The sequence below is a fragment of the Myotis lucifugus genome, unplaced genomic scaffold, assembly GCF_000147115.1.
Source record: "Myotis lucifugus unplaced genomic scaffold, Myoluc2.0 scaffold_8, whole genome shotgun sequence".
Taxonomy (NCBI): domain Eukaryota; kingdom Metazoa; phylum Chordata; class Mammalia; order Chiroptera; family Vespertilionidae; genus Myotis; species Myotis lucifugus.
Window position 1 is genome coordinate 5,030,654 of NW_005871056.1, and position 25,232 is coordinate 5,055,885.

The window sequence follows — 25,232 nt, forward strand, 5'->3', positions numbered from 1 at the left end:
TAGCCTCAGACAATTAGTCTTGTTGGAGGTCTGGTAAATAATTGGCTCACCAACATCTGAGCTTAAAAGGGTTGAAAGAAAAAAAATATAATAACTATGTAAGAATTGAATACTTTACCATGTCAAAAATATCATCAACAAAATGTAAACAAATAACAAACTAGGAAAAATATTTGCAATACATAAAATAAAAAGTTAATATTTAAAGAGATCAAACAATCAATATGAAAAATACTTAAACCCTATTAAAAAAAAGGTAAATAGTATTAACAAACAATTAATCAAAGGAGAAATTGAAATGGCTGAGAAACCAGAAATTTAAAATAAAGCTTTTATACTTGCCAATAATTAAAGGAATACCTAATAAAACAATAGAATACTAATTTTTGGTATATCAAATTAGAGAGAGAGAGAGGGAGAGAGGAAAGAAGGGAAGGGAAGGGAAGGGAGAAATACTAAGATGTGGAAATTATATGCTTTCAACTGGGATTTTAAACATGGTCAGTGGTGATAAAAATTGAAAAAAGTTTTTTAAAAACAATTTGGCAATATTATAAAGAGCATTTAAACAATTCACTCTTGATTTAGTAGTTGCTGTTCTAAAATCTATCCTAAGAAAATAATCCAAAATTATATAAGATTTATAACATTATTCATTTCAGTGTAATTCAAAATAGGAAAAAGCAAAAAATATATACATGTTAAATACTACTAGGTGGCATCCCTTGGCCTGGCCTGTGGGAACCAGGGCAAAACCAGCTCTCCGACATCCCCCAGGGGTTCCGGATTGTGACAGGGCGCAGGCCAGGTCAAGGGACCGCACTGGTGCAGATCAGGGCCAGGAAGGGACTGCAGGAGGGCTCCAGGCGTGTCCGACCCATCTTGCCCAGTCCCCATCGGCCAGACCCCAGCAGCAAGCTAACCTACTGGTTGAAGCATCTGCCCCCTGGTGGTCAGTGTGTGTCATAGTGGCTGGTCGAACAGTCAACCAATCAGTTGGACACTTAGCATATTAAGCTTTTATTATATAGGATAAGAAAAGCAGTTGTTAACATAATTTTTAAAATATAGGATGTCCCAAAAAATGTATACACATACATTTTTTGATAGCTCAAGTGATGTTGCTTTTCAAATTAAACCCATTGGAATGAATAATTATTCAAAGTGTGTATACATTTTGGGGGGGCACCCGGTATATATAATATCTTAAGCAAATATCCAGAAAAAGAAAGTAGAAATACAAAAAAATTGTATGATTTTTGGAATTTGGGACATTTTCATAGAACTTTGTGCTTCTAATCATGAACAAATGAATATGCATGTATATATTTCATTGATCCTAAGATATCCATTTCTACATTTTGAAATTTGGATCTACCTAAAATCAATGAGGACTTAAGGGAAATACTATTCATTTATGATATTGTTATCATATTATTTTCTTTATAGTTTATTGTTTTTATAAATCCATAATGAGTGGATTTTACTGTTCTAATTATATTTATTTTATTTTTTTATTAAAAATTTTTAATGTTAACATTATTGCAGGTGTCCCCCCACCTCCCCTCCCTTGGCCTTCACCAAACTATTGTCTGTGTCCATGGGGCATGCATATATATTTTTTATTTTATTTATTTTTTATTTTTTAGCTAATCCCTTCACTTTCTTTATTCAGTCACTCCCACCCTACCCTCCAAATCAGGATCTCTGGGACCAGTGTCCAGGATTCAGATTTTTGTTGTTGTGGCTAACCAGCATCACAGGTGATTCTTTCAGAACAACCCTAAGCCCTAACCTACCTGTCTTACAGAAAACCGGAGAAGAACCAAGCAACGCTTAGAGAGTTGGAGTTACACTTATTATTATTATTATTATTATTATTATTACGCGTGGGCCCAGAGGAAAATGTCTCTCAAATTCTGGGCGAAGTCACACAGGAAGTTTCCTGTATTTATACCATTTTACCCTCTTTGTCTCCCAAATATGGGGTTTTCCGGTCCCCTTTGCAAGTTCTTAAAGATCCCCGATGGGGCTTTGAGACCTCGACCAAAGGCTTGGCCTGGTGCCAGCACTGATAACTTCGTCTGGGAAGGTTTAATTGCCTCTTTGAAATGGGACTTGTCTTATTTTCCTTATTATTTAAGCAAGCAAGCATTTACAGAAGCCAGAAATAGCAGGGTTAAAATTTCAAACAGTAGGGGTTTTTGTTGTTGTTGTTGTTTTTAAAATATATTTTATTGATTTTTTTACAGAGAGGAGGGGAGAGGGATAGAGAGTTAGAAACATCGATCAGCTGCCTCCTGCACACTTCCTACTGGGGATGTGCCCTCAACTAAGGTACATACCCTTGACCAGAATCGAACCTGGGACCCTTCAGTCCACAGGCTGATGCTCCATCCACTGAGCCAAACCGGTTAGGGCTCAAACAGCAGTTTTTATATAAGAGGGATGCTTCATCTTCTGTTCCCTCGTTCCCCTGTTGTCCAAGTTATAAGTTGTATGTTTGGTTGGTTAGTTAGTTTTATGGGGAATACATTCTCTATAGTCTACATTTGTCTTGATGCTAAGAATGGGCCTAGAGACATCTGGAATTCTAACAATGTAACCATTGAAGCCATGGATCAAGTTGTAGAAGGTAGGAGTTCATCTGGCTGTTTTTTATAGGATGTGGGTTGTTTTGATGATGGACTGTCTCAAAATGAGAGTAAGTTCAGAATATACATTGTACTGTGAAGAAAAGGCTCAGTCATGTAATAATTGGGGAGACTATGCCACATCAATAAGAGAGAGGAACATCGAATTGTTGCCTCCTGTATGTGCCCAACTGGGGATTGAACCCACAACCTAGGCATGTGCCCTGACTGGGAATCATACCTGTGACCTTTGGGTGCATGGGACAATGTTCCAACCAACTGAGCCACATGGGCTAGGGCAAGTATGCCACTTTGATAGAGAAAAAATATATACATGAAAATGGTCACTATATGAAAATAATGGTACAGTTCACAATGAAGATCCAGTTATCATTCATTTTTATACGGCAAATATTATAGCATGTAAATACATAAGGCAACTTAAAAATGCCATGAGAAGTGGGCAGAAATAGAATTACAGTAGGAAACATTAGCTTGCCTTTCAAAATTAATAAAAAACAAAGTGCCCTATCACCAAAAAATTTTGAAACCCTCTCTCAATTTGGTCAAGAAAAAAATTCAAATAAATAGTAACTAACTTACAAAATAATAATATAATCACAATGCATAAGAAACTGAGTAATCTCTAAAGCCATGATGAAAACTCATAACTTTAAGCTTTTTTATTTTGACCAAGAAAGAAAGCAAAAGTGAACCAAATGACACAACATGAAAAAAAAAATAAGAATAAAGCAGAAAGCTATGAATTAGGAGGTGGGGGAGAAAAAACAGAGACAAAGCTATAAATACACCTGAGATTTGAACCTTGAACCAACAACAAATAAATGGTTCACTGGCTCATATAATTTTTAAACAAACTTACATGTGAGAAAAAACTACACTTACACATAAATATAAAGGGAACTTAAAATATTCTAAGAAAGCTGGATGAAATGGATTATTTTAATATAAATTTTCAAACTCATATAAAATATAAATTAAGTATTAATATAAATGACAAACACAGTAAAAGAAATGGAGTAAAAACAAGGAGACTAAAAACCACAGAGAAAATTGTCAAACAGCTCCCCTTTGAGAACTATACAATGCTGACAATTTCACAGGGATAGCAATCAACTTCTGTCAAACTTACAAGGAACAAGGTTTCACATGTTATTAAAATAGTTCCTGCCCTAACCGGTTTTGCTCAGTGGATAGAGCATCAGCCTGCGGACTCAAGGGTCCTGGGTTCGATTCTGGTCAAGGGCATGTACCTTGGTTGCGGGCACATCCCCAGTGGGGAGTGTGCAGGAGGCAGCTGATCGTTGTTTCTCTCTCATCAATGTTTCTAACTCTCTATCCCTCTCCCTTCCTCTCTGTAAAAAAAAAAAAAAATCAATAAAATATATTTTTTTAAAAAGGGAATTAATTAGCAGAGATTTTAAAAAAAAAAAAAAAAAAAGTTCCCAAGCATGAAAGCAAAAGAGGGCATTCAAACAGTATTTACAGAGCCAGGGTAACACTGACACCCAAATCTGAAAAAGATAACAGAAAAATACAGACCAATATTTTATGAATCCTATTTAAAAAGCAAAAATAAAATGATAGAAATGGAACACAGTTGCACATGGAAAGAAAAATGCAAAAGGAATGATTGCAGAAATTTAAAGGTCCACATACTAAAAGATCAAAGGAGTTAAAATAATTTTTCCACAGATGTTAAAAATCTGTAGAATTTTCAATATCTATTCAATATATTTTTCTTAATTTTTAGAGATTCTTAATAAAGCAGGATTTTTTAAATTCTATAAATGGAGATGGTGAAGAAATGTGTGTTTGAATATGTGTGTGTGTTAAGTAAAACATCCAGCTTCCTGCCTAACAGTAAAACATTAGAAGTAGTTCCTTTAAAGTCATAAATGGGCTATAAGTGCCCCTATATCACAACTATGATTTAAATTTATGTTTTAAGTACTCACAATTAAAATCAGAAAAGAGAAATAAGAAGGAAAAAAACCCCACACAACTGGAAATGTACTCTTAACAAACTTGTGCTGAATGAAAGATAAATGAGCAAACAATGAAAGTAAAGGAATGTGGAACTGTTATAGCCAAGACCTCAAGTGGGCCCTTGGCGCTGCCTGGTCATTGCACTATACGTCCATGGCGTATACTACCCAAGACATGTATTTCCCAACCCCTTGCTCCCGAAGCCTTTAAGACATTCTCCGCCTTCCTTGCTTTCACTCATCATATAAACTCAATACTTAACACTCACAAACACAGAGCGGGGAAAACCCACATCTTCTTCCTCAACTTCTCCATCTATTTCCCCATTTTCAGCTCCTTTTCATGCAAAATTGTTCCAAAGAGTCCTTGGTGGCTGTTAGTTCTGTGTCCTCATTTCTCATTCCCTTCTCAGTCAGTTCTGAGTGTACTTCCATCTTCCCCACTCCACGGGCACTGCTCCTATTAGAGTCAACGCCACCTCACCTTGCCCAATCCACTGGCCACTGCTTCTGTCCTCACCCTTCTTGTGCAAATACTCAGGGCTTTTGAAACAGTTGACTTCTTTCTCCATGAAATACTCTCTACCAGCTCCCATGACACTACTCTTCTGTTCCCTTTCAAGTCCTCATCAACACCCTTCCAGGTCCCTCCTGGTTGCACTCTAAAGGTTGGTATGCCACAGTGCTCTGTTCTTGGTCCTTTTCTGTTTACTTTTAAAAAACAACATTATTGAGGTACATATACTTACATATCATAACATTCATTTTAAGTGTACAATTCAATGATGTTTGGTAAATATACAGAGTTGTCCCAGCAAGATCCCTCTTGCTTATTTATAGCTCATTCTGGTATCCACACCCAGCCTAGGTAACTTCTGGTCAACTTTCTCTATGTATAGATTGGCTTTTCCTTTTCTCTTTTGATACATATTCTGTATGTGTTGTCATATAAGCCTGAGGCATTATATACTATCTCTATGTCCAGGATAACCACATTTATGTCAATAGTCTCAGTCTTTCTTCCAGACTCCAGATTCACATATCCACTAGCCATTCAACATCTCTACTTAGATTGAAATGTTGCTTGTTTACTCCCCTTGGTATAGAGACTAAGAGCATGATCTGCAGCAAGACATCCAGGATTTGAATCTTGGCTTGTCATTTATTGGCCATGTGACCTTACCTTAAGCAAGTAACTTACTCTTTCTGTGCTTTAATTTCCTCATCTATAAAACAAAGTTTAATTAGAATACCTATTGCATGGTATTATAGCTATATTATAGGTATTGCAGAATTCCTCTATACCTAAATAGTGACAGCCATTTTGAAACCATAAATAGGGCTAATCTAAATGAGAGAGATGGTGAAAGAAGTAACCAGGATCTTGGTGATGTCTTTGAGCCCCTAAATTAACCAAATCTGGAATATTCTACCACTGTTATATGAAAACACAGATGGTTCTTCTGCACCTCATGGCCAAAAGCATTCTGATAGTGACCTTGGTAACAGCACAACCATTCATCCAATTCTCAAGCCCAGCGCCTGGGAGTGCTCCTTGATTCCCACTCCCCCTCACATCTCCTATCCAAGACTGATCAGCTCTTCCATCCATCCTCTTTTTTCCACCTCCCCTTGGTCCACCTTGATCCAAGCTATTTGTGCCAATGCTATAACCCCCTGGCTGTTCTCCTTGCTCCCTCATTTGCTTCTCTGAAATTCTCTCTGGACAAGTAGCCATAGTGATTTTTAACACATACCCCTCCCTTGATTAAAATTCCTCATTTGTCTCCCCACTGCATTTAGAATAAATCCAGGCTCCTCACCAAGCAAACAAGACCCTGTGTGATTTGACAGCTTTTCACCCCTCTGACTACATCTCCTCTCACCATGTTCACAAATCTCCAGCAGAGGAAAAACAAGAAAATCACCTGCTGATTATGAGTTAAGTCAACCCACCAACCTCCACAGGGAGAGCTCAGCTCCATGGGCTGGGTTTTACACACACAACAGGAACATATTGTCCAGTGATGCAGGGCAGGGCCTCTGGGATCATACACCCTTGGTTCAAATCTTAGCTGTGTGACCATGGGAAAGTTGCTTAACCTCTTTGTGCCTCAATTCTTTTCATCTATAAAATAGGGATCATAATGTTTTTACAAAAATGTTGTAGAGTAGTTGCCAGATTTAGCAAATGAAAATACAAGATGCCCAAATATTGCATGGAACATACTTACACTAAGAAATTATTTGTGCCCTGGTTGGGTGGTTCAGTTGGTTGAAGTGCTATGCACCAAAAGGTTGCAGGTTTGATCCCTGGTCAGGGCACAAATGGGAGGCAACTAAACAATGTTGTGAGCTCTCTTTCTCTCTCTCACTCACACACATACACACACATCAATTAAAATAATTAATTAATGAATTAATGTAAAACAATGTCATTATTAAATATCAAAATTTTAAATAAAGACAGGATCAGTATTACTGTTTTTTCCTTTCACTTCATGCTCCATTAAGGCTTGGCAGGACACTGATCCTGATCTTATCTGAATCTCCTGAACTGGAATTTCTGGGAGTGAGGCCCAGGAATCTGTATTTCATTAAGCTTCCCAAGTGACTCTTACATGTGTTATAGTTAGAGAAATACTGGAAAGATCATCTCAGTTATAGCTTACTTTGATACTTTCCAATGACATAGTGATTGGTGATATGAGGGGATGTTTATTTAAATATTAAACAATAGTCATTTTATGCAAGGGCAGATAGAAGTACACACACACACACACACACACACACACACACAGTGATTGGTTTAGGGCAGTGGTCAGCAAACTGCGGCTCGAGAGCCACATGCAGCTCTTTGGCCCCTTGAGTGTGGCTCTTCCACAAAATACTATGTGCGGGTGTGCACATACAGTTCGATTGAAACTTCGTGGCCCATGCGCAGAAGTAGGTTTTCGGCCTGGGCGAGTCTATTTTGAAGAAGTGGCGTTAAAAGAAGTAGGGGGTGTCAGTCAGTTCAGTTGGTCAGTCGGGCGACAGGAGGGGCGGTGCAGGCGGGCTGCGGGATACGCAGCGCAGGGGAGGTACATTGTTTTGAGGTACGTTCGCTGTGGTCTACCCCTTCCAACTCTCCCATCCACACTCATCTATCTGAAACAAGTATACAAGATGAGTGTGAATGGGAGAGTTGGAAGGGGTCGACCTCAGCGAACGTACCTCAATCAGATTGAGGAAGTTTTTAGCAAAGGCCAGCTTAGGAGTACCCTAATTAAGTTAATAACAATGTACCTACCTATATAGTTTAAGTTTAAAAAATTTGGCTCTCAAGAGAAATTTCAATCGTTGTACTGTTGATATTTGGCTCTGTTGACTAATGAGTTTGCCAACCAATGGTTTTGGGGAAAAGAACTTTTACTCTAAACTTGCCTTATATTAAATTTGCCTCAAAGCAGCTAACATAGCAACAAGGTTCTGAAGCCATAATTCGCCTTTATATTGACTGTTAATCAATCAATATTATTGAGTGCCCAAAGTCCATATGGCACTGAAAGCCAAATAATACAATTGTGAAGATGTAGCAAGTCAGAGAGTTCAAACATAGGCTTTCTACCTGGTGAACAGCCAATATACCTGTTAATGGGTTTCAACTCCAACCCAGTCTCTTGCTATCAGAGGCATACTTAGTACTTTTATAGCCTTCCATCTACCAAAAATCATGAATTTTTTTCCTCATAAGTATTTGTTCATTGTCGTAATTCTGTGTTATACCACCCAGGTCTCCCTTTATGAGCTGAAGGAGTAATTCACCCCAGTTCTTGGGAACTTGTCTGATATCACTCAGCTGTCAACTCCTTTGAGAAGTGTCCTGGCAGAAGGGAGCCACCTTACACAGAGTCAAACTCCCTGCCAGGAGCAACCTGCACCCAATGACTGGCGAATGTCGGAGTAAAACGTCCTGTCCCTTCACCCCAATTCAGAACAACTCCACAGGCCGTCCCAGCTGTAGAACTCTAGCAGGATCAGCAGGATTTCCTTCTTCTCAACCCTGCTCATTTCTCCTCCCCTTACCTTTGCTGATCCTGAGAACACTCCCTAATAAATTTCGCACATGCAAATCTCCATCTGGGTGTTTGCTTTCCGAAGAACACAGCCTGTTCCACTTATGGGACTTCCTAACACATACTAATTAGAGGTTGAACATATGACGAAAGAAATATCACAAGGAACCTACAACCAAGATTACTTTATCCAGCAAAGCTATCATTCAGAATTGAAGGTCAGATAAAGAGCTTCACAAATAAGAAAAAGCTAAAGGAGTCCATCACCACCAAACCAGTATTATATGAAATGCTGAAAGGTATCCTTTAAGACGAGGAAGAAGAAGAAAAAGGTAAAGATACAAATTTTGAACAACAAATACACATCTATCAACAAGTGAATCTGAAAATCAAGTGAATAATCTGATGAACAGAATGAACTGGTGATTATAATAGAATCAGGGGCATAGAAAGGGAGTGGACTGACTATTCTTGGGGGGGAAAAGGGTGGGGGGGATGCGGGAAGAGACTGGACAAAAATCGTGCACCTATGGATGAGGACAGTGGGTGGGGTGGGAACTGGGGGGAGGGGAGTTATAGGGGGGAAAAAAGAGGAACAAATGTAATAATCTGAATAATAAATATTTAATAAAAAAAAATATATCACAAGGAAACTAAGGTGATTCAGCCAGTAAGTTCTGCTAATCCTTGACAATAAAATGATTGACAACCTTCATTGGGACGTCAAGGAAGAGATCTCAGTATTTTTTCAAGTTTCACTTTCAATGCTATCATATCCATATGTTTATTCCAGATGACTCTTTAAGTCTTTACAAAGGCCTTGTGCGTTCAAGATTCAAAAGACCAAAGGAGATTCTAAAACAGGTTTTCTCTGAGTTGAGGTTCTTCAAACCCTACTTCATGGTGTGCAGATCTGCATTTATAACCTTCTCCTCCCCTTACAATTTGATAATCAAAGTAGGAGTTTGGATGGGGACTGAGACAGAATTATAAACTACCCACTTATTCCAACTTGAATTAAGTTTGGATTGAGATGTGTTCAATTCAAGCAGCTTTTTGTTGTTCTTTCTATAAGAAGTTATTGCTGTTGTTGTTCTTACTTGAAGGGCTAAAAGGAGCCCAGAGGAGGTGACAGAGGTAGTAGGGTTTGGGTTAGAAGGAGGGCTTATCTAACTTAGCACAACCTAACACAGGTAGGTTACAGAACCAGTGTATCAGGAGGCACTAAAACTGTAGTCAGAACAGTATCAGGCATCAATTTAAGGGTGAGACAGGGCAGAAGACCAGAGAACAAGGAGCAGGGCTGATCCTTGAGAAAATAAGACATTGAGCAGAATTAGGTGTCCCGCACAATGTAAGGCCCGTGGTTCAGAACTAAGCCTGTGAACAGTAAGCAGATACTGGCGCTTCCTTTCCAAGGTTGCTTGGCCCACACAGCAGGATCAGTGTGGCAACTTCAGCTTTGCCCTGGACCACCTTTTTTCCCTGCGCCCATCTCCTCAAAATCTCACCCATTAGAAATGACAGTGGAGACTGGCAGGTGGAGAATGTGATGGCAAAGAGAGGCTCACAAGTCCCCTTAAATGTCTAACCCTAACCACACATGCTTTCACGTTTCACATACATTTCCTCGCACAGAAGAACAGCTCTCCCACACACTGCATTCTGGGGCATCCTTGATCACATCACTACAGCACCCTCCCCATCACAGGTAAGCACCGTGTGCTGGGGAACAGGTTGTGGGAAAAGCATTGCTCTCCTCTGTTAGTGGGGTGGAAGCATCAGGGACAAGAGCTCTGCTTGAAAATCCCATTTTAGCCTATGATTGGAGCTGACAGGATCAGAGAAATGGAAGCTAAGTTTCCTTAGTCCAGATTATCCTCTTCCATAGCTTCCCTGATGAGATCATGGCTGGAGAGGTCAGCGTATGACTCACCCAGAATGTCAGGCTCATGGCCAAAGTTGGTGATGGACAGTAAAGAGTCGTGAGTTAGTTTGTTGTTGTTGTTGGGCTGTGTCATGTTAGGAAATAAACTTTTAACCCTAATTTTGAAATATCACAGGTGAGCCCCATATATCTTACCGTGTAAGTATAAAATTGCTCTTGCTCTTCTGCAATTTAAGAATACCTCTACAGGCTACATGAGAGTTTTAGTAAAGGGAGTCACGTGTAGCCTGGGTAAGAGACCCAAAATATGCCAGTACCTGTGTTACCGGTGAGACGAGGAGATCTCGGTTCTTGTCTTTTTGAAAGAAAGATTCCAATCAAGAGACCAAGTATAGAAAAGCAAGCAAGAATGTATTGACCACAGCAAAAATATACTGAGGACAGTGAAACAAGAAAGGGCATAGAAGAAGCAACAGGAGAGCCCAGGCTGGGCTGCTTTGGCTCACTGGGAAGTCAGAGAAAAGGGGGCTTTGGCGACAGGTTCAGGGGGCTCTGGGACGAGCTACCACTGCCAGTTTCTCCTCACGCCTGGTGGCCAGGACAGCAAGCTTTCACCTTAACTTCTTGCTACCGCTTTCCCTCTTCTACTTGTCCTGGAATTTTCCTAGTTTCTTACTATCCTATTACATCACCAGTTTCTTCCATAGTTCACCCCTTAGAACTCTGGACTCCCAAAAGATGAGTCGTGACTGGCCCAAGGCTTCCAAAGCCCGGGTAAATCCCTTTCCCAAGTGACAGCCACAACGCAAACGCTGGATCACACCCCATCGAAAGGAAAGATAAAGCTAAACTCAAAAACAAAACAAAAAAAATGACTGCGAATTTGCTCTGCCACCTTGAGCCACAGCATGCCCTTCCCTGAGTCTCCTTCCAACTGAAATCCAGAAGATTGCGATCTCTAACACCTGCCCCCAAAATTAATCTGACCGTGCCAAACCCCGCCCCAAGCTACCTGGAGGTTTTACAAGTTAAGAGTCTGGCTCCTCCCAGCTCCTCCTTCTCTTTTAATTCTTGATTAAATAGCTTCCCCTTTAATGGCTTTTGCAGGGGAAGTTGCACCTCCTAGGTCCTGCCAGCAGCAGCTCTCCCCAGCATGACAGCTGCCCGGTGCCTGGTGGCCAGGGCAGCCAGCCTTAGCTTCTTGCTCCTGCTTTCCTTCTGGCCGGACCCAGGTGTGGGAGCTAAGGAGCTGAAGTTTGTGACGCTGGTGAGTACTCTTTTCTCACTGCTTTTCTCTCAAAACTGTGACCAGCAGGGTCTGAACATCGAGTGTCAGGTTTCTGGTTACCCGTCTGTTACCTTGGGAGACCAAACTGGGAGAGTGAATAATCAGGTTTCGCAAGTTCCTGGGAGTGAAGTTTTAACGTGTGCTGATGCAAAGGTGTTTGGTTTGGGTATTTTTGCCTTTGCCCATGTTCCTCCTTTATCCACTTTCTTCACAACTGCCTCGAATGCAGACTCCTTTTGACAGCCAATCCAGCCAGGAGAAGAAGCCACAGCTGGCGCTGTTTAGTACCAGGGGCTGAACTAGCTTCGTTCCATTTCATGATGATTTGTTTGCAAACCCCCAAAAAACCCAGTCATTTCTGAGTGAAGAAACCCTTCTGTTTATCAGTAAATTTACAAACAGTGTTTGAAACGGAAAAATGAAACTAAATTCAAGCGTACTAGGATGACTTCCTGATACATCGATTTGGCTGACCACTGAAATCATGTTTTTCCCCACCCATATGTGTGACAAGTTATGAGAAAAGGTGGCGGGGGGAGGGGGGTAGAGGCTGCCTAATGCATGATGTTAGGGAAAGAAAATATACTGTTGGCACTGTTTTAAAAATAGAAAGAGTTTGCAAAGTAAAGGGGATTTACCACTTTACATAGGAGTTCTGGAATTAATCCTTCTGTTGGTTTCTGTTTGTGTCTGATTTTCTCTGTATCTCTGTTTCTCTTTGATCTGTTTCTGCCTCTGACCCTTTCCTTGTCTTTCAAAGGTTCTCTCCCTCTCTTTCTCTCTCACATTTTTCCTTTGCTCGTGAAAGTATGCTGATAAATATGTAGATTTTTCTCTCTGTAAGAATGTTCATGATTTATTTTCAGAATGTTCTTAAAAATTAAACATGAAGTTCCTATTTTGTCAGCTTAAGTGTAGTCAAAACTCCTTTTCCTTCTACAAAAAAAAATTTCATAACCATGAGTTTATGCAAGTCATGATTCTTAGTCTAGTAAATCTTTACTAGGTCATGAGTCAACAATGAGAGAGAGAGAGAGAGGAGAACCAGAGAAATATACCATCAATTTATTTACAGACGATTCACCAGCTGTCAGGCTTCTGTGCTGAAAAAGCTGTGTAATATTGTGCACTACCATGGGAAGTTAGACTTTCAGTTACAGAGGGAAATCCATGCGAGTTAGACTTTTAGTTCTGTGCATTGGTTCCTTTGCCAACATGTGCATTGAGCAAGGGTGGGAACTGCAGAAATTGCCCTGCAATGCTGTAAACCTGTGATAAGCCAGTTCAGTAGTGAACCTCTCTGAGATATTACAGTCAACCATCAGTGAACTGCCTGTGTTTGGGTCTCCTCTGTGTTTTACTACAGCCCAGGCCAACTTCCCTTGACTACCAAACTCTCCTCCACTCTTAGTTAACATAAGTTTAGGGAATCCCATTTAAGTCTTCCCTAAGAAAAACCTTACAGAGGTAGTTCACTGGCAGCCAAAAACAATGAACAATTCTCACACAAAGCCAATGTTAACAATTTCTCCTACCACAGCTTTCTTCCATGAATGGTAGATGAAAGGCAACTTAATATACCTTTCTTGGCCCTTACAAAACAACTTCTGTCCAAGGACTTAAGCCAGAAGATATTACCTTCATCTTTCTATGGATTATAGCAAATGTTTGACTATAAATGATTCCATTATATACCCAGGAAAATCCGTAGAAAATTATCAGGAGAACCAGAACGAAAGAAAGGTGCCTCTGATTAAAGAGATAATATTAATGACAATAACCCATAGTTAATTGAGTGCTTACTAGGTGCCAGGCACTGTTCTGAGAGTTCAAAATGGATTATTTCACATAATCCTCCCAACCACCCTATAAAGTAGTGTTGCCAGGAGAGCACAGGATGTCCCGTGAAATTTTAATGTCAGATAAACAGCAAATAATTTTTTAGTGTTAGTAGGTTCCATGCGATATTTGGGCATCTGGCAACCACCCTATAAGGTTTTTTATGATCCCTATTTTATAGATGAAAAAAGTTGAGACACAAAGAGGTTAAGCAACTTGCCCATGGTCACACAGCTAAGATTTGGACTCAGGCTGTATGATCCCAGAGGCCATGCCCTGTGTCACTGGACAATATGTTCCTGTTATGTGCATAAAACCCAGCACCTGGAGCTGAGATCAGCCTGTGAAGGTTTGGAGTGTTGTCTTAACTTATAATCCACAGGTGGTTTTCTCCCTTTTCTTCTGTGATCCAAAATAAATAAATCTCCCCCAACTCAGAAAAGCTGTTCTTGGCAGGAAGAACAGGAGACTGGCCTTGGTCCTTGTTCTGTCTCATAAGCAGGGTCACCACATGATCCTCTAAAACAGGTTCACCAAAGTGTGCCCCATAGAAAACTAGTTGGACTAGCTGTTGATAGACCTTGCTTGGTGAAGTGGGTTTCAATAGTAAAATCAGCTTTGGGAATTGAACATGCTTTAAATTGTGTTTAAAGGTCTCTTAAATGCAGACTCCCATTATACTGTAGCTTTCAAAGAAAGGATTTTGTAAATTGTATTTCCTAAATTTTGACTACAGAATCTACCTCCTTTTTTCCAGAGAGTATGCCGTAGGAAACCCTTAGAGAATTGCTATTTTTAAATTGAGGATAAGTATGTTGAATCCTAATGTACCCGCTTCAATAATTATCACTCATGGGCAATCTTGTTTCATCCGTATGCTCACACACTCCTACTGTAATCCTGTACATCATTATTCCATCCATAAATAGGGAGATGCCTTTTGAAAGCATTCTCTCTCCCCAAACAAGGGGAAAACCACTAGTTCAGGTGATCTCAGACAGAGATAAAAACTCCTCATTCCACCAAGGTTTTACAAAGAAAGAGATGATGAGTCACCTCAGCCTGCACATCAAAGGGTTGAGGGTTTGATACCCGGCCCCAGTCAGGTGGAGTGTGAGAGACAACCAATCAATGTGTCTCTCTCACATCCACGTCTCTGTCTGTCTCTCTTTCTGCCTGCTCTCTCCTTCTCCCCCCTCCCTACCACTCTCTCTAAAAATCAATGGAAAAATATCCTTGGGTGAGGATTAACAACAAAAATGAGAGTCACAGTATAAGCTCCTATTCTTTATCATTAACCTTGCAAAATTCTTACTCTGGCCATAGAATATCCTGGAAGAAAATAGCCTCTAAATCTTAAGCACAGTATCTCTACACTGGGATGAGTAACTTCCACACTGTGGTTGGGCAAATTCAAATGAGGCTGGCCATCATGCTTTTCTAGGGACCTCAGACCTTCAGGGTTCTTCCTCACTCCTCCGGGAAAGGAAACATTGGCAAGTTACTCCTCAGGTGGGCAGCCCAATACTGTTCTAAATTCTCTAGTGCTATGTGCCAAAATCAAAGTGGAAAGAAAGCCATACCTAGGAGAACGTTAAACTTTCATTGATTCAAGTTCCAGAATCACTTACCAGATATGAGACCGACAGGCCACTGAATCCAGCTGAGTCTCAAGTTTTCCCCAAACTTAAAGTTGGGGAGAATGACCATAACTATACTTTCTACTTCACAGAGTTGTCTTTAGGTTCAAATGGCATGACATCCATATGAAAGAGTAACCACATTATAAATGTGAAGTCATCAGCTGAAACAGAAGCTTCCCAACCTTTTGGGTAAAATCTAGCTGATCCTTAATTATTCTTGTTTAAAATTGTGGTAAAATGCACAGAACATAAAATTCTTCCCATCTTAACCATTTTAAGTGTGCAGTTCGGTGGCATTAGGTGTATTCATATTGCGGTGCTACTATTAAAACCATCCAACTCCAGAACTCTTTTCATCTTTCTTTTTTAAACACAAAAGCAATTGATTTAATTATCACAAATATTCTTCCAGGGAAGGCACTTGTCTAAGATAATGTATTTTTAGACAATTACAAATAAATAATACCTCTCTTGATACACAGTTGTTTTGCTATAAAATTTGGAGGGACATATTGATAATATATCTATTTGCTCTGAATTATAAAGCTTGGATAAATGTTATATCTTTTTCATTGAATATATTACTTCTTACCTCAGTTTTTTGTTTGTTTGTTTCTGTGGAATTAATTCTTTTATTTTTTCAAAAAATCTTTATTGTTGAAAGGATTACATATGTCCCAACTTTTTTCATCTTGAAAACAGAAACTCCATACCCTTTATACAGCAACTCCCCATTCTCCCCTCCCCTCAGCCCCTGGCAACCACCATCCTACTTTCTGACTATGAATCTGACTACTCTATATATTTCATATAAGTGAAATCATACAGTATTTGTCCTTTTGTGAATTACTTACCTTACTTAGCATGATGTCCTCAAGGTTCTAGATAATCCTTTATTATTTTTGAGCTTATAAACTTAATAAAATACAAATTGTACTTTCTAGTTTATAAAATTAATAAGGAAACTTCCTAGTTAAGCACATGTGTAGCTGAAAGGGATCCAATAAAAGGGTATATAAGGTACTAGATCATTATCTACACTATAACCTTAGACTACCTAGAACCTTAGACTAACTACGTCACCTCTTTGTACTCAAGTCTTACCCACTATGAATTATAATTCATTTTCTCTTGGAGGTGGCACATCTGCAGTATGGTTTGAGGAAGGAAAAAGCAGGAGGGGAGAACAGAGAGAGAATGCTACCACAGTTCAGGAAAAGCACAGTAAAGACCTGAGTTGGAAAATAAAGGATGAACTTCTTTAAAAAAAAAATGTGAAGGCAGAATCCCTATGGGTTGAATAATAAGGAAAAAAAGAGAAACCAAAATGACTCTGAGTTTTCAGTTTTTGGTTGCTGGAAAGATGATGATGTCATGGAGGTGGGCTATATACAAGGCATTAAACATTTGAAAGTCTTAAAAATTAATATGAACTATAAACACCGAAGAAACTTACCATACTGTGTACTACACAGCACACTGTAGCATCGTGTTTAAATGTGCAGACCACCTGAGTTTGATTACAGCTCGACCCCTTACTAGCTGTGTGGCTTTTGATGAGTAACTTAACCTTTCTGTGCCTCCGTTTCATCATCAGTAAAATGGGATAATAGTACTTCATGGAGTTGTTGTGAGACTTCATTGAGTTAATACTTAGAAGTACTTATAAGCCTATCTGGTAAATGCCCCAAACATTGTAACTATTATTAACATACATACACTTACATAATACATACAATTATCCCATGTGTGCTTTTTGTAACATTCATAACCAGTTAATTAAAATGCCAGGATTTGTTTTTCTTTTCTATTCTTTCTGTTCTAAAAAGGATAAAGTATTTACATGTCTTTTTTTCTTTTAAGTTTGTTCATTTTTCTTCCCAGCTTTGGGTCCCTGGCCCAATAAAAACTAGAAAAAATAAAAATTTAAAATGTGACTCAAGAGTTAAACAGAATTTATTCACTCCAACCACGGTTTGACTTACTGATCCATTGACTTACTGGTCCTTTCCTTCATAACTTTTCTCTAGAATAAGACTGGCGACTGCCCTTTTATTTGCTTTCATCTTAATTGTTCATGTTTGAACAATACCTTAGAACACAGGCAGGAACTTCTCAAGGCCTATAACTGTTATCTTCTGCTTCTATCAAAGTAAGAATCGCAGCTACCATATTGTGAGCATCCACTAGATGCCAGGCTGTTATGTTTGTATTTTGAATCCCCCAAATGACCCAGCAAGGGGTGTAATATTATCTTGGTATTAAAGAGGAACTGGAACTTCTTTGGGACATACTGGGTGCTGGGGACTCCAGTTGTAACTGCCCAGAGCCACGCCTACAGATTGGTTGGCATCTAAAAGAGGGACCAGGAGAACTCTCTATTGGCAAACAAAACCAGGGCTCCGGCCTCCACTCACAAACAACCCTCCAGGGTCTCTCCTGGGCTCAGTGGCTCCCTAGGCCTACATGTCCTTCAAAGGCATCTCGCTGGGCAGAGCGCAGGGCATCTTGCTGTGTGGGAGCATATGTGTGCTGTGTGCCAGCACTGTGTTGGGGATATAGCGGTGCCCATGACAGCAAGGATTCTACTGCCAAGGAATTTAGGGGGAGAAGAGATGCCAGATACACATACACACAAAACACAAGAAAATAGGGACCAAAAATAGAGCCGGGGGATGAGAGAGATGGAGCAGGAATTACTTTGTAACCTGTGGTCAAGGGAGGCCTCTCCTCAGAGGGTGCCTTTCCCAGGACAGATGTGAATTAGCGACCGTGTGTGTGTGTGTGTGTGTGTGTGTGTGTGTGTATGTGTGTGTGTGTGTCCATCCCAGGGGAAGAAGTAGAAACAGGCCATTTGAGGCAGATAGGACATCAACACTCTGAGGCTGGAACAAATTTATTATATCAGATGGATGGGCCAGCAGGAGGGCTTGGTGACTAACCATGTTTAGCAAAAATGTAAGGTGAGAACATTATGGTGGGCAAGGCCAGATCAGGTATGATCTTGTGAGCCAGAGTAAGGAAATTATAATTTTATGCAAAGAGCAATAGGAAATGATATAATGTCTGAAATTATATGATGTCTGAGAGTAGGCAGGGGCTCACTATAACAATCTCTACTTTTGTATATCTTTACGATTTTCTGCCAAATAAACTTAAACAGAATGAGAGGATTCTAAGCAACCAAGTAACACATTCTGATTGACTTTTTTTTTAAAGCACTTGAGGTCTGCCTGGCTGCGGTGGCTCAGTGGTTGAGCGTGGACTTATGAACCAGGAGTCATGGTTCGATTCCCAGTCAGGGCACATGCCTTTTTGGTTGTCACAAGTGGGGAATGCTACTGTCATCTAGTGGGCAAAGGCTAAGGATGCTGCTAAACATCCTATAAGGCATAGGACAGCTCCTCACAAGGAATTACCCAACCCAAATGTCAACAGTACTGAAGCTGAGAAACCGGGGAAATGAAACAATGTGGAGCTTATAATCTATTGAAACCATATAACAACTCTAGTTACTCAGATCTGGGAAAGTGTTTTGCATGTACTATTTTGGGAAGTAAAAGTCTGAAGTGTGTTTCTATTGTGAAAAGAGAAGCACTAATGTTTAGCCTCAATAATCTCTGGTCATAACCAAGTCACTCTTGGTGACAAATAACTGTAGGTGCTCATCGGAGAATATGTGGCCCTTCTTCCTGCCATGACATACCAACCAGTGAGGCTCAGTAGTTGAGCATCAACCCATGAACCATTGCACCATGAGGGCACCATTTATTACAGTAATTCCTTACCTGACCCAGACGGTTTCTTAAGACCCACTGCACCATTAGCCCTGTCTTTGCTGTAGCCTGTTCTAATGAGATTTTAGTTTAGGGAAGCGATTTTCTACCTTTCTCATCTCATGGCACACATAAACTAATTACTAAAATTCTGCGGCACATGCCAATCTGATTTTTAAAAAATAGGTATACTTTTGATTCATTCACACCAAACAGCTATTGTTGTGTTGGCTGTTGTCATTTTTTTTTTTTTACAATCTAAGGGAAAAGAGGTCAGTGTCCCTGACTAAATAGCCAGGTATTGCATGTTTTAAAATTTCTTGAGCACACCTGTTGAAAATTGCTGGTTTAGGGACCAGAAGATCAGTTTTCTTCAGACACCAGAGACACAACCAAAGTCTTAGAATCCTCCCTCACTGCCTCAAAGATGGCTAAAGCTTTATACTCTTTCTTATTCAGTGTCTACTGAGCTCTTTTACAGAATTTCAAAAGAACAGCCTCCTGGCTTTCTTTCCAGTGGAGCACATTAGCCAGGTAGTATAAGTGAAAAGTGCAATTAAATGTGTGTGCTGGCATCAATGTAGACTTCATCTTGTTATTGTTGTTGTTGTTGTTCTTCTTCTTCCTCCTCCTCCTCCTCCTCCTTCTCCTCCTTCTTCTGGTTAATCCTCACCCAAGGATATTTTCCCATTGATTTTTAGAGAGAGTGGAGGGGGATAGAGAGAAACATCAATGTGAAAGAGACACATCAATTGGTTTGCCTCCCGCATGAGCCCTAACCAGGGTCAGGAATCAAGCCTGCAGCTGAGGTATGTGCCCTTGACTGGAGTTGAACCCAGGACCTTTCAGCTCGAGGGCCGACGCTCTATCCACTGAGCCAAACAGGATGGAGCCATCTTGTACTTCTTGAGTGTTTTTCTTTCCCTATCTTTTGCTTATAAAATAACTTTGTGTTTGGCTTGGCATACTGCTCAGAAAACATATTATAATCAAGGTTTCAAAAGTTCAGGCTGCACCCCGAAGAGTAAAATGGGCACTCAAAATAGCATGACATACCAACCAGTGAGGCTCAGTAGTTGAGCATCAACCCATGAACCAGAAGGTCACAGTTCGATCTCTGGTCAGGGCACATGTCTGAGTTATGGGGTGTGCAGGAGGCAACGGATCAATGATTCTCATCATTGATGTTTCTATCCCTCTCTCCCTCTCCCTTCCTCTCTCTGAAATCAATTTAAAAAAATAGCATGACATGTGTACACATCCAAAGTACGTCCTTAAAGTATAGAGAATTCGCTCTTCTCATCTCCCCGCCACAATTCCTTTACCTCCAACCTCCTAAAAACTAAAGAATCATTGATGCAAAATAGTTGCAATTTCTATGAAGCATTTTATTATAGGCAAAAAATGTTGACACCATTGTTACTGTTACCACAATTAAGGGAAGACTACTTCTCATCAGAGTGCATCTGCAGTAAAGATCACTTACTGAGCTTTGTGTTCCTTCCCGTCCTGTCCGATGCACAAACCAGTTTCCATGTGCGGATGGTCTGCCTCCTAATGGCTAATCATTTGTTACTTGCTTTACCTAAAACACAGGAAAAGTGTTAGTGATTTTAGAACAGTGGTTCTTAACCTACGATTTACCTGGGAAGGTTTTTAAAATCCTGATGCCCTGGCCATATCCCAAATTCATAAAACAAAATCACTAGGGGTTGCTCAGAATATTTTTAACTCCCCAAGTGATGGTATGAGCAGCCAAGATTGAGAACCAGTGGTTTAGAAAAACATCTATTATGATGAGTAGAGGCCAAATACCAAAATGAAATTTGTAACATTACTGTCTTAATCTATTTTCAGGTTTTTAGGCATGGAGACCGGAGTCCCATTGAAACCTTTCCTAATGATCCCATTAAAGAAACCTCCTGGCCACAAGGATTTGGCCAACTCAGTCAGGTTGGTTGGATTTTTAGCTAAAGTTGATGATAAGTCTCAAGGGAAACTAAACATTGTGGGGTTTGTAATCCATTGAAACCATAAAACCACTTTAGTTACTCAGATCTGGAAAAATATTTTGCACAATTACCTGGGATCTAAAAAGTCTCAAATGTGTTTCGATTGTGGAACAAGAGGAACTAATGGTTAGCCTTGTTAATTTCTGGTCATGTCCAAGTCAGCCTTAGTGACTAATAACTGCACAAAAGTGTACAGAATTTCCTGTTTCGATTTTTAAAAATATATTTTTATTTATTTCAGAGAGGAAGGGAGAGGGAGAGAATCATTGATGAGAGAGAATCATTGATCAGCTGCCTCCTGCATGCCCCCTATAACCCATAACCCCGGCATGTGCCCTTGACTGAGATAGAACCTGGGACCCTTCAGTCTGCAGGCTGACACTCTATCCACTGAGCCAAATCAGCTAGGACTTGATCTTTTTTAATTGTGTGTTTTATTAAAGCATAAGAGATGTGCATGAACAACAGAAAAATGCAGGAGTTTAGTGATGCTGAAATGAGTGAAAAGATACTTATAAGCCAGCCCTTGAGATTCTCAGGCTCCACCTGAGAAAGTAATCTTGTAATCAATAAGCTGAATTCACAGGGTTGGGAAAACATTCCTCTGGAAGTGCTGATACCAAATTTGATTTCTTTTTAAAAATATATATATTTTATTGATTTTTTTACAGAGTGGAAGGGAGAGGGAGAGGGAGTTAGAAACATTGATGAGAGAGAAACATCGATCAGCCACCTCCTGCACACCCCGCACTGGGGTGTGTCCGCAACCAAGATATATACCCTTGCTGGAATCGAACCTGGGACCCTTCAGTCCACAGGCTGATGCTCTATCCACTGAGCCAAACTGGCTAGGGCCCAAATTTGATTTCTTATCAGCTAGATATGTTGGGTTTAAGCCTTCCTTTTAAGGGGTCACTTACACACAGGAAGTCCTACTTCCTACAGAGCGCCGAAGGAGAAGGTGAACTGGGAAACAAAGGCAAACATGGTCTCTGCTCCATGCTCTAGTGCCCCCCACCCTGCACTTGTAAGAGTGGATGGCTCTTCTGTTTGGAGCCATAAGGCCAGGTGCATTGCTTCTGTCCTGATCAATGCACTGTTTAAATATATTAAAAAGATGTTCAAGAATGTTTAGAGTTGGATATCTGCAACACTAATGGGTCTTAATTAGTGTTTTGGCCAAACATTGGAATTATTGGAAGAGCTTTAAAAAGTTTTTTTTGTTGTTGTTGTTGTTAATCCTCACCCAAAGATAGATATTCTTTCCATTGAGTTTTAGAGAAAGTGGAAGGGATGCTGGGAAGGAGGGAGGGAAGGAGGGAGAGAGAGAGAGAGGGAGAGAGAGACGTGAGACAGACTCACCAACTGGTTGCCTCCCACATGAGCTCCAACAGGGCCTGGGATCTTACCGGCAACCCAGGTACATGCTCTTGACCTAGAATCAAACCCATGACCCTTCAGTGAGCAGGCCAATGTTCCATCCACAGAGCCACACCAGCCAGGGCACAGCTTTCAAAAATATTGATGTCTGCCTGAGAGATTCTTGAATTGGTGCCAAGTGTGGCCTGGATATAGGATTTTTAGAAGCGCCTTGGTTGATCAGTTAATTCAAATGTGCAGCCAGAGCTGAAAATTACTGCCCTAATTCAACTACACTGTTTAATAGAGGAGGAAACTCAGAGAGGTTGTTTGAGGCCAGCATCTTCTGGCTCCCAGGTCAGACCTCTTCCCACCACAGCCTACCCAGCTTGTAGCTTCTTGAATAAGAGGTGTTACAATAATTCAGGGCTGCTTCTCAATAACTGTGGTTCTATTTAGACTCCGGTTCCCTTGCTGTGCTTTCAGTAAGGCTAAAAGATTCTTGCAGACCGTGGTATCTGTATTTTTCATCTGAGACTTTCTTGACTAACCATCAGATTCTCCTGTAGGGGTGTTTCTCAAGCGTTCAAGTGCAAATGAATCATGTAGAGATCCTGTCAAAATGCAGATTCTAATTCAGCAGGTCTGACATGGGACCTGGGATTCTGCATTTCTAACAAACTTCCTGGTGATGCCAATGGTGTTGGTACATAGACCCTCGTGAAGCAGCAAAAGTTCTAGAGTTCAAATCTTGTCCTTGACCAGGTACTTCCAAACTACATAAGGACAAGTGATGGCCTTATAGATCAGTGGTTCTCAAAGTGTGGTCCCTGGCACCTGGGAACTTGATGGAACTAAATTCTTTGGCCCCACCCACTGAACCAGAAACTCTGGGGTGGAAGCCTGGGAATCTTTGTTTGAATGAGTTCTCCATATGATTCTGTGCAAGATAACGTGTGAAAACCACCGCTCTATAGAAGATGATTGTTTCATCAGAAGTCAGTTTTAAGTTAGGACAATGATTGGACCCAAAATACCAGCTTATTCAGCTACCCAGATCATCCAGTAAACTCACAAACCTCAAATTACACATTGCTCCTATTACCTTCTTCCCCATTCTAGAGGGGTGGTGATGATCGTGGTGGCCAGGAGTGACAAGCAAATGAGCGTGTGGGGCCAAGCAGAAGCCGCGGTGACCACATCCTCTTTGACTCCTGAAGCTCTGGTGAAGCTCTGGGTTAACGACAGACCTGAACGCAGTGCTTCTCAAAGCATGGTGCTCTACTACATGGGTCTGAATCACTCGAGGCAGTTGTTAAAATGCAGATTCCAGGACTACACCCAGGATTTAATGAGCAGGAATCTTGGGGGGAAATGCTGAGGAATCTGCATTTCAACAAGCACCCCTAGATACATTTTGCTTCTGATGCACAGATAGGCTTAGGGGATCATTGAGCTAAAGTAATGCTTCTCAGTGATTACTGGCTGTCACAGTCTTAGTGAGCTTGTTAAAAACCGATTCCTGAGCTCATCCTCAAACTAGGTGGGACCCAGGAATTTGGTTTCTAACATACTCCGAAATGATGCTAACACTGATGATCCACAGACCATACTTTGAGTAACAGGCTCCAGTTTTTCATGTACCACGCATAAATAAACTGTACAAATAATAAAACATTGCACCCAGAGGTTGATGTGATCTTCAGATTCATCAAATCCAACCTCTTAATGGTTGAATTTCTTCCACCAACCCCCTACCTAAGTGGTCAACCAGCCCTTTGAATGTTCTGCCAACAAAGATGACCATTGAATGCTCTACCACACCAGGGATGAATCATTTATGTAGATCAGATTCATCACCAATTATTAACTGTACAAGGCTCTATGTTAAGTGGTGATGAAGGTAAAGAGTTTTCTCAGGGAGTCATGACTAAAAACTACAGCTTTTTTTTCTTGTTGTCATTTAAAAATGTATTGTTGTGGAACTATTAAAGTACACTATTATTCACTCATTTAATGAGGAGAGATGAGGTGCATAGGTAAGAGTCACAGAACTTACTTTCAGTAATTTGTGCTTTTATTTTTTCCCCTAGTTGGGCATGGAGCAGCATTATGAACTTGGAGAGTATATAAGGAAAAGATATGGAAAATTCTTGAATGAGTCCTATAAACATCAACAGGCAAGTTGGGGAGCTAGAAGTGGGAACCTTGTCCCTCTGAAAGAATTTAACATAATGTTGCATTTCTCAAAGTGCTTTGCCTATTTCCCAACAGATAATCTTGCTTAGAAATGTATTCCTCTTTCTAAAAATATTTTATTCCTAAAACATTATGAATATGAGTGAGCTAAAATGTTAAGAACAACTACGGTAAATAGTTTAGCTTGGCAAGTAAAGACACGTAGCCTCCACTTAATTGGTCTCTTTTGTCAATTCAACTACAGTGGGGCCTTGACTTACGAGTTTAATTCGTTCCGTGACGGAGCTCATAACTCAAATTACTCGTATGTCAAATCATTAAAGTGAACGAGTGAGACACGTGATGCTGGGCTGATGTTGTGGCGTTCACTGTGACGTTCGCTGCGCCAACTAGCGGTGGGGTATCTGAAGCTGGCTCATAACCCGAATTTTAGCTCGAAACTCAAAGCAAAAAATCGGCCGAGATATGGCTCGTATCTCGAAAAACTCGTTAGTCGGGACACTCGTAAGTCAAAGCCCCACTGTATTG

General features: G+C 40.4%; 1 protein-coding gene across 1 annotated transcript in view; it reads left to right on the plus strand.

The window, feature by feature from the left end:
- The first annotated feature begins 11,648 nt into the window (after window positions 1-11,648).
- ACPP (acid phosphatase, prostate) overlaps window positions 11,649-25,232 on the plus strand; it is a 43,814-nt gene continuing 30,230 nt past the window's right edge. The window contains 3 exon segments of the mRNA XM_006083701.3: window positions 11,649-11,855; window positions 20,992-21,087; window positions 24,599-24,685. Of these exon segments, the coding sequence (XP_006083763.1) occupies window positions 11,742-11,855; window positions 20,992-21,087; window positions 24,599-24,685 (297 nt within the window). The 5' untranslated portion in view covers window positions 11,649-11,741.